Source organism: Camponotus vicinus, unplaced genomic scaffold, assembly GCF_025532165.1.
Source record: "Camponotus vicinus isolate PSW18456_S1 unplaced genomic scaffold, iyCamVici1.0 SCAF_4, whole genome shotgun sequence".
Taxonomy (NCBI): Eukaryota; Metazoa; Arthropoda; class Insecta; order Hymenoptera; family Formicidae; genus Camponotus; species Camponotus vicinus.
Genome location: NW_028141976.1, coordinates 12,616,157 through 12,625,805, shown reverse-complemented (window position 1 = coordinate 12,625,805; position 9,649 = coordinate 12,616,157). Strand labels below are relative to the sequence as shown.

Below are 9,649 nucleotides of genomic sequence, written 5' to 3'. Positions count from 1 at the left end.
TTAGTGCTTTGGACTTTCGCGCATGCGCAGATTTTGTCCCCAATCTTTCGAGGCATGCTCTTCTTCGAAATGCCTATTTCGTGCCCGTCACATATACACTGTTTACGGAGTTGTATGCGGAAACGATCGCTAACGGTTTTTGCCAAAAATTTCGAACACGTATGTATGTATACCTTCATTTCACTTGTATATGTGTAAATATGCACGCGCACACTTCACCTGCAGGAAATGCTCGAGTTTGATCGCGAAATCGCAACGTGAGGATGCTTGGAACGATCGCTCCTGTCAGACTAGGCGCATCGCTGTGATCTAGTTTTCGAGGGACATGTGCTTGTCGCGCTTGGTAAAGTGATCAATATTCGTCGATAACGCGCGTCATCCGTTTGTGCAGCGGATATTTCTTCGCGGAGGAAGATGGCCAGCCGGGATCCGTCCATCTCGTCCAAAACTATGGATGATCATAGCGTCGAGGTTAGCGATAAACCATCTCAGGATGTCACCTACATTCCCCTTCCTAGCTGCACTTTTATCCAATTTTGCGAAAAACGTGCAACTCAAAACAGACAGATCTAATGTCACTTTCTGAGACAGTCGCAACGCTTTATAATTATAATGTCTTATTTACATGTTTCAAATTTACAACAGTATTTTTATTCTTGGATCTTGCATTGAAGAATTGTCATTTTAGATTTCTCTTATAGCTTTACGCATTAATATATTTCTTATAAAATTTTACAATTAGATTTATTATTATTTTATGGTAAGACATCATTTATATATATATATATATATAAAGTTAAATCAAGTGTTTCAATTGTTATTTTAGAATTATGATTTGTTTACATGAGATTAATACCATAAAAGTTGCAATTTTTTGATTAATCAATTAGAATAAAAGAGGCAAAGATTCCCTTGCTTTGATCAATCAAACTTTTAATGTTTTTTAACATGAAATATGATTAATAAGAGAAAATTATATGCATATTTTCTGTTGTAGACATTAGCAGAAGTATTCCGATGTTTTATTTGTATGGAAAAGTTGAGAGATGCACATCTCTGTCCTCACTGCAGTAAATTGTGCTGCTATACCTGTATCAGAAAATGGCTCACTGAGCAACGTTCTCAGTGTCCTCACTGCCGAGCTTCTCTTCATTTGCATGAATTAGTAAATTGTCGCTGGGTTGAAGAAGTGACCCAACAACTTGATACATTGCAAGCTGTTTGCATATCCAACTTTCGACATGATGATTCTACCAGAGACAGGTGAATACAGCATTCTATTCAGCTTTGAAATTCATTTTATATAATTTTTATTTTATATTTTATATATTTATTTAAGGCACATAATATAATATATAAAATACTTCTACTTATATTATATGAAAAATAATTTATTATTACTATAGATGTACAGTTCATCAAGAGAAATTGTCTGTGTATTGTTGGACCTGCCGCAAATGTATCTGTCATCAATGCGCCCTATGGGGTGGCACTCATTCAGGACATACCTTTAAACCTTTAGAAGATGTTTACGAGCAACATGTTACTCAGATCAAAGCTGAAATAGGCCAATTAAATAGACGACTTATGGAACTAATTAGCCTTGTTCAAGAAGTGGTACGTAGAATAGAGTAGATAAATTTTAACTGTAGAAAAATATGAAAAGGCAGATTTAAAGTATAATACAAGAGTACAGAAGTATATTTTTTTATTATCTTAATCCATGCCTTTCGGCTTTGGATGGGGTACTTGGCTTACAAAAATCTCTATTCCTTATTTATTCTCTCATTCACACTCTCGGTTTATCCTAATCATCTTAACTTAATTTATCCTATATTATCCTATTCTACTTTCTATTCCTCGATTTTTCTTTGCTCTTCTTTCTTCATCCTCCTTTTCTTCTATTTGCCAGTATTTCCTCTGTATATTTTCCTTCTCCGCTTTTTTCCATTTCTTCTACTTTCTCTACAATTCTACTCCATCTATGCTCTCTGTTTCTGTACCCCCTCTCTCCTCTCTATTCAATATTCGCGCCTCATTCTCCTTATTCTGTACCGATCCTCATTTTCTCTTCTATTCTCTTCTGTTCTAGTTACCTCCAGTTTTTTGTTCCTCTGTTCTCCGTCTTGTATTTCTTTCTCCGCTTCTCTTTCATTCTAACTGCATCCCTTTCCCTTCTATCTAAATCTCATTCTAACATTACTCCAATCTCCTAAATTGTGCGAGTCCTATACTACAAATACCAATTCTCAGTTCCTCATTATAATTATCCCCTACCTAAATCCTGCGTAAGTTGTGATGCCACTTTATTCTGCTATCCTACTCTTTCTAATTTTCTTTCTCTTTCTTTTACCTATTCTATTCTATTCTACCTCTTTCTTTTAAACCATGTTAGCTCCTATTCTAATCTATTCTCCATTATATCTTTTCTGTGCCCGGATCTTTTCTTATCTCCTATATTTATTTTTTCTTATACCCTTTTCTACCCACCTCTAATAATTTGCCCCTTTGTTACTTATGCTTATTCTATCGATTCCTTCCTTATGAATCTCTCTTTGTCTCTTTGTCCTTTAATCTGTTATTCCCTTTCTGTAAACATCAATCTATATATTCCTCTCGTATCTTCCCTTTCCCCTTTCTATTTCTTCTCTAATAAAAAGATCTTTTTATCCTTTCTTATGTTTACACTTCACCTATTTAAGCAATACTTATCCTATCTAGATCGGGCTTACCTAACTTTAATCTTTTGACCGATTTTATTCTCTCTTTTAATTCCCTTTCTACCATATCCCTCTTTCTCCCTTTACTTCCTCAACTTCTTTTCTCTCTACTTTCTTATTATAACATAATTCTACCTTTATCTCTAACGTGGTTTTCCTAATTATTCCTTAATTTATTGCGCTCACTCACAGATCTTCCACTTCTCATGCCACCTAATAAAGCCCAAGTATCTCTATATCTATCTATTTTGCAATTCTCAATTATATTCATTTGTTATTAGGAGAGAAATGTCGAATCAGTAAGAGCGGCAAAAGATGAAAGGGTCAGAGAAATCAGAAACGCGATCGAATTAATGATAGCTCGCCTGGACTCTCAGCTAAAAGCCAAGCTGCTAACTTTAATGGGCCAGAAGAATTCGTTGACTTTGGAAACCGAACAACTAGAAGCGTTACTGCAAGAGGTCGAATATCAATTACATACGTGCACACGCTCCGAGCTAATCGTTAAAAGTGCCGAGCTCTCGCGCAAGATACATCAGGTTCGTAAGAAGCCAATGACAAGTTTTGTCACCGCGCCTGTACCTGCTGATTTCCATAGGTAGGACTTGGAAGATTCATACAATGCTTATTTATAATTATTTTTATTACACCATAATTATGTGTATGATTATTAAAAATAATTTTTTAATTTTCTATGAACTTATTCTATTTTAGCGAGATTGTGCCAGGTTACGATAGTGCGACATTTGCGATGCAAAATTTTACTCAGCTTCAACTGAAGGCTGATCCGGTGTATTCCGCGCCATTACATGTGAACGGATTGTGCTGGCGACTAAAGGTGTATCCGGATGGTAACGGAGTTGTGCGCGGAAATTATTTGTCAGTATTCTTAGAGCTCAGTGCTGGATTGCCAGAAACATCAAAGTAAGTGAATTCATGAGTGACAAATTGTATAATCCCTGTAATATAAATTGTACAGAAAATTGTACACAAGTCTGTTTGCAAATGTGAAATACTGATGATAAATGTTCGATTTTTAAAATACATATTTCTTTATAGATACGAGTACAGAGTTGAAATGATACATCAAGGATCTCGTGATACGAGTAAAAATATCGTTCGTGAATTTGCATCTGATTTTGAGATTGGTGAATGTTGGGGATACAACAGATTTTTCAGATTAGACTTACTCGCAACAGAAGGCTATTTAAATACAGAGCTAGATACACTTATATTAAGGTATTTTTTTATTATTTAGAATAGTACTTTCCAATCACATATAATAAATATTAAGTTTCTTTTGCTTCTCCTTTTAAGACTCGAAATAAATTATATTAAATTTTATATTAATATGAAAAACATTCAACTTATTTTTATATAAATATCTTTTCTACAAAGTAAAGCAATTATTATTATGCATTAAAAATATAACACAATATTATACTTAATATTGGTTTTTAATAGATTTCAAGTGCGACCACCGACATTTTATCAACGCTGTAGAGACCAGCAGTGGTACATTAGTCAACTATTAACACTTCAAAATCAATATACTACTCAAATCAATGAATTAAAGGAGGTAAATTATACATTTAGAATAGAATTCATATTATGATAAATCTCTTTCAAGTTATCAAAAAATGTATAATTAAAAAGAGATATAATAATTTTAATATATGTTACATATGTTACATATAAATATATAAAACAATTGACCATTCAGTTTTTTTTAATACTTATATATAATATATAGAGCAATTAATTATTCAGTTATTTTAGAATATTTTCTTTGTTTTTTAAATTAATATTTTATATTTACAGAGACTAGCAATAGAAATATCTCGCAATGCCATAACAGCTACTAGAGCTAATGGAACTACAATAATTGGTTCAACTGCAAATACATCATCTTTATCTGTGCAACAGCAGCAGCAGCAACAACAACAGCAACAACAGGATGTAGGCGATTCAACAAACAATTCGAATGTTATACGAACAATTGACACATATCCTACTACAAATGGAACACCAATAAGGTATAATATTGCAATCTATTTTATACTAGATTAGTCGAATTCTATTTCTCGGACAGTGTTTCAAATTTTCCACAAAGATAAGTGTTCGACTTTTTAAATAAGTTAAGTTACAATATAAGTTCATGTGTATAATTTGTGTCATAATCTCAAAAATCATACGAAAATTAAAAAGGATAGGAGATTGAAATAGTGAAATTTGATAGATTAAATGATAATTTTTAAATTATCTGAAGGTATATAATAAGTTTTGTTAATCTGTTTTCAAATAAGAATATTTTCAATAACGAAATATATTTTTTGTTTCCAATAGATCCATACCAAACACGCTTCCCAATAACAATAGCAACACAATAATACCGAGCGATCAGTTATTGCCGATGTGCGAATTGAACGAGCTCTCGGGTATGCATCTCCTAGACTCTACTACATCGATGTTGTCGAAAACATTGTTGAAGACACACCGTGCCAGCAATAATCTAAATATCATCGAGACCGAGAGCAATCCATCGTCGCGTCGCGTCAACGACACATCGCTCGGAGAATGTCAAACCGCGAAGATTCATTTGAACTTCTCGTCATCGCCTTATTCATCGCCTGGTGACGTACTCACCGCTCAGCAGCCATTAAATCTATCGTTCAATAACAGCGATCCCTTATTATCCGCGTCAACGTTATCGTCGGTGACGGACAATCAACGGATTAATGGCTGCTTGACGGAAGGCGAAGCTGCGCAGCGTTGCACGAACGATGCGTCGCCGGGTGAATGCCGAGAGGCTGCAGCTGGTACCCAGTCCCCGTCATTTTACTTGTCATCGACATTGAATCTCTCATCCAGTAGTAGTAGCAGTAGCGACAGTGGCGTGAGTATATATTCTTTTTTATTTTTTTTTATTTTAGTATTTATGTCTTTAACCACGCGATTTTCATCGAGAATAATTCATTCCCTGTTGTCCTACATTTGTAGGAATTGAGCGAACATGACATTTATATGGACGAATGTGAGCACAATGAACCCAACGTCACGCTCTTGGACCTGACAAATGACGAAAACGACGTGGACGACGAAACCATGTCAGGTATGCGAGTTACACACATATAGATATGTATATTAATATCATATATTAATAAAAAATAATATTGTGAAAAAGGAAAGAGTTAAATAATGAGAATCTTTGATTAATCGATTGTCAATTAAGATAATTACTGATTGTCAATCCTAGCAATTAATTAAAATTGCAAAGGTGTGCAGATTCAGAAAGTTATATATTGCAAAATTAGGTGCTAGTTCGAATAGAGATTTGTCCAGAAGTGAGCGAAGACGACGAATATGCGCGATCGATAGGGATATTGAAAACGAAAAATTCACGAATCAAAAACAAGATGAAGAATGTGTGAAAGAAGATCTCAAGTCCACTATTCCCAATAATTTTTATGCTATTTTGTAGAATGCATTTATTCTAATCTCAATATATTAAAATTATCCTATATCTTAAATGCTATCTTGAATTATTGTGATTAATAATTATTCTGATATCATGTACAGTTTTCCATATTCTATATACTTTTGTTTAAATTATTTATTGAAATACAATTATATCACATATATATTTATCACAAATATAATATTAAATTATGATTTTATATATATATATATATATATATATATATATATATATATATATATATTCATCATTATATATTTTTAATAAAATTTAATAATATACAAATAATTTTTGGTTAATATAATAATATAAAACATATATATTATAAAAATCTATATGACAAACGAGATGTTTCTAAGACAAATATGTAATTTAAGGTAAATTTATTTGCATTTTAATAAAAATTACTAATATATTTTTAGGGGAAAACGACATTGAAGTTGCGGAATGGGTTCAGAACAAACAGCGAAAGCAACAAAACAACAGGGATATTGTTACAGATACATGCAGGTATACTTAATACAATTATTAGAATAATGTAATATTAGAATAGTATTAGAATGATGAAAGAAAAGAACATAATTATAAATTTGTCAAGAGCAGATTTGTCATTTAAAAATTAAAATTGGATGATTAATCTTATACAAATTTATGCAATTTTTAGCTCAATTAAGTTACAAGAACAGACTTTTTAGATCAATAAATAATGATAAAGATTTAATCTAACATATTAGCATAACTAAATAAAAAATGTCAAATATTAAAAAGACTATTAAAAGAATACTAAAATAGACTAAAAAGATTGAAAAAAGAAATACTAAAAAGGGAATTATTTGGTAAATAATCATTTTTTATTTAATTATGAAAAAAATGCTCTAGAGAAATTATAAAATTTGAATAGAATGTGCTATATCAACAACGATTTCTCAAATCTTATGTGATTATATATAATTGCATAATAACGAAGCTTTCTATGCTTCAGGTTGAGAGAAATAATGCTGCTGCATTTGTTCGAGATACAAGACAGAAACTCCGCGTGGACTTCTCTATGTCTCGGCCAGCAAACAGACGAAAGTTGTGAGTCCAGGAGCTCGCTCGCGAGTTTGCGACGTCGTAGTTCTAGTCCGTTGTATAACGCTGTGCTGCAACCCACCTCGACCGCAGCTTATTCACACAAACATCCTGAACTCGATACCGCGGCCTGTATCGATCTAAATTTGAGTAGCGACAAGAAGCATCCCATCATTGCAAACACTTTACATCACTCCCAGCCGCAGATAACTTACAGTGCTAAGACCAAATATGATCAACTGCCGAGCTTTTGTCGATCGGAACTAGTGGCTGTGACAATGCCTTCCGGTAGTCAAATAACCAGATCCGAGCCGGCGACACGTTCCAATTCAATAGACTGTGAAAGAGATATCTCGAAACTGCCAGTAGTTAATAAAATCAATCACGATATAGAGTCGCCTAATTTACGTCTGGATCTAATAGTGCCAAATGGTAAGTGAAAAAATATTGAATACGAGGAAATGATATAGATCAATAGTGAATGAAAGAATTTTGTGAAAACAAAGCAAATAAAAAAATAAAATACCAATAAATTTACTTGTTTTTAAGTAAAAATTTCTGAAAAAAATTAAATTTAAATCTAATAACTTCTGCAAAATAAATTATTTACATAATTTTGAAAATATAAAAATTTCATTGCATATTTTTTTTATATTATTAGAAATATATGTTTTTTTAGTAAATAAAAAAATGATTTATTTTATATAATATTGCAACACTATTTTTAAATTTATAATTAAGAAATGACAAAAAGAGACAAAAATTATTCGTTTCAGTACTTCTAGACAGTAACAAAATCATGTCGAAGCATTTATTGTCACGGCGCCAATCCTCTCCAAGCTCATCCACTAACATGAATTTGAAAAATGACAACAGCAAAATATTCGAAATTGACCAATTACTCAAAGCCATACATTTGTCATCGGAATCGCAGAAAGATACGGCGGCGTGCGGCGCAAATCTGAGGTAAAAACGGAGATGTAGTTAGCTGCAGGAAGATTAGAACGAAAACGAAACATCCTTATAAATAAGTAAAAAAATATCTTCTCATTTATATTTAATTATTATAAATATAAAAGAATATCTTATTGTTTTATATTTATTTATTATATTTAGTATATTATTGTATTTATATTTTATTATATTTATTTATTTTACATTTATTTATATTTATCACTTTTTATTTATGTGATAGTTTAATGCATGATGATATATTATCTTTAATACATAGGCAAAACACTTCATCCGACGTAAAGAGTAACGCTTGTACTGCCAGTGGAAGTTCCGCTGCACTCTCGCTGACACAAGAGAGTACATTGTTGTCACCTGCAAACACTGCAATGACAGCGAACGCTATTCTTACTCCCAGCACTTTCAGCTGGTCGCCAGCATTGTATCAGCACGCGCATGGTGAATATTATTGCCTTATTTTCCCTCTTTTAAAATATTAATTTTATTGTGTTAATTCCACGTTAAAAGGAACACTTGTTTCATCTTGTAGGACAAAAACCTGTTCTAGATATTGCTGTACAAGGTTCTTCGAATGAAACTCCTAGCAAGACTATTGATAAGTAAGTTGTTTACTTAATGTATCGTCATTTTTAAAAAAATATACATATCTCATTATATATGTGTGTGAATTATAAATTAACTTATAATTCTATCATTATTATGTGTGTTGCACAGATCTGTGGAAGAAGCTGCCAGTTCGCTGTAATAATGTATAAGTTAATATTAGCACACATTCTGTGATTTCTATTTCGGGTATTAATTATAATCGCAAGATTGACAAAAAGAACAATTATTTAATCTTAAATTATTACGTTAAATAAGATAGTTTTGAAATTGAGACATATATTTATGTTGCACATCTGATTTTTCTTATTTCTCTACAGCAGGATTGAAGAAAGATCTCAGAACTATAATGTCATATCTTTCTCTTCTCAGTACAAAGCTATTATATTTAGCTATTATTATTATATTTCTTTCTCTCAGTACAAAGTATTATAATAATATAATTGCTCTATATTTCCAGCTCCTGCTTATAATTACATATAAGAGTTTATTATTTCCAATATTTCATTCCAAGAATAGATATAGGATACATTTGTTTATTATTTGATGTTATTATTTATTTTCCTTGTGAATTATATACGTCCAGAGAATAACAATAATTAATAGAAATTGATAATAAATTGTAGCCAAACTTATTACTATAATTAATTCCCTGTTACTTATGTGTGCATTTAACTATAGGTAATTTTGTTTTCAAAGTAGATTTCACTACAATTTTTTATTTATTTTGTTTTTATATATGTTTATTTGCAATAAATTATATAAAATCTTGTACATTATTTGTTCATTTTATTACATTATATAA

At 31.6% G+C, this 9,649-nt stretch overlaps 1 protein-coding gene across 3 annotated transcripts; it reads left to right on the top strand.

Annotated features, from left to right (window-relative positions):
• Nucleotides 1-54: 54 nt before the first annotated feature.
• LOC145970053 (uncharacterized) lies at nt 55-9,623 on the top strand. Of its 3 annotated transcripts, none has more exons than XM_083096471.1 (17): nt 55-159; nt 226-471; nt 998-1,263; nt 1,407-1,617; nt 3,002-3,318; nt 3,435-3,644; nt 3,780-3,959; nt 4,185-4,299; nt 4,542-4,756; nt 5,067-5,616; nt 5,721-5,832; nt 6,621-6,708; nt 7,181-7,701; nt 8,046-8,235; nt 8,501-8,679; nt 8,771-8,840; nt 8,956-9,623. In XM_083096471.1, the coding sequence occupies exons 2-17, from the start codon at nt 415-417 to the stop codon at nt 8,984-8,986; spliced, it is 3,312 nt and encodes a 1,103-aa protein (XP_082952597.1). In that variant the 5' UTR covers nt 55-159; nt 226-414; the 3' UTR covers nt 8,987-9,623. The 3 variants fall into 3 exon arrangements, 2 of the variants coding, with proteins under 2 accessions (XP_082952597.1, XP_082952598.1); XM_083096472.1 differs by having other exon boundaries at nt 64-163; XR_014438309.1 differs by lacking the exons at nt 8,771-8,840; nt 8,956-9,623 and having other exon boundaries at nt 8,046-8,300; nt 8,501-8,680.
• Nucleotides 9,624-9,649: the final 26 nt, after the last annotated feature.

What these genes read in the sequence shown, in the direction of transcription:
- LOC145970053 (XM_083096471.1), top strand. Translation starts at nt 415, where the DNA reads ATGGCCAGCCGGGATCCGTCCATCTCGTCCAAAACTATGGATGATCAT. An exon ending in GATGATTCTACCAGAGACAG is followed by an intron (nt 1,264 to 1,406) that starts GTGAATACAGCA and finishes TTATTACTATAG; the next exon opens with ATGTACAGTTCATCAAGAGA. An exon ending in ATTGTATCAGCACGCGCATG is followed by an intron (nt 8,680 to 8,770) that starts GTGAATATTATT and finishes TTCATCTTGTAG; the next exon opens with GACAAAAACCTGTTCTAGAT.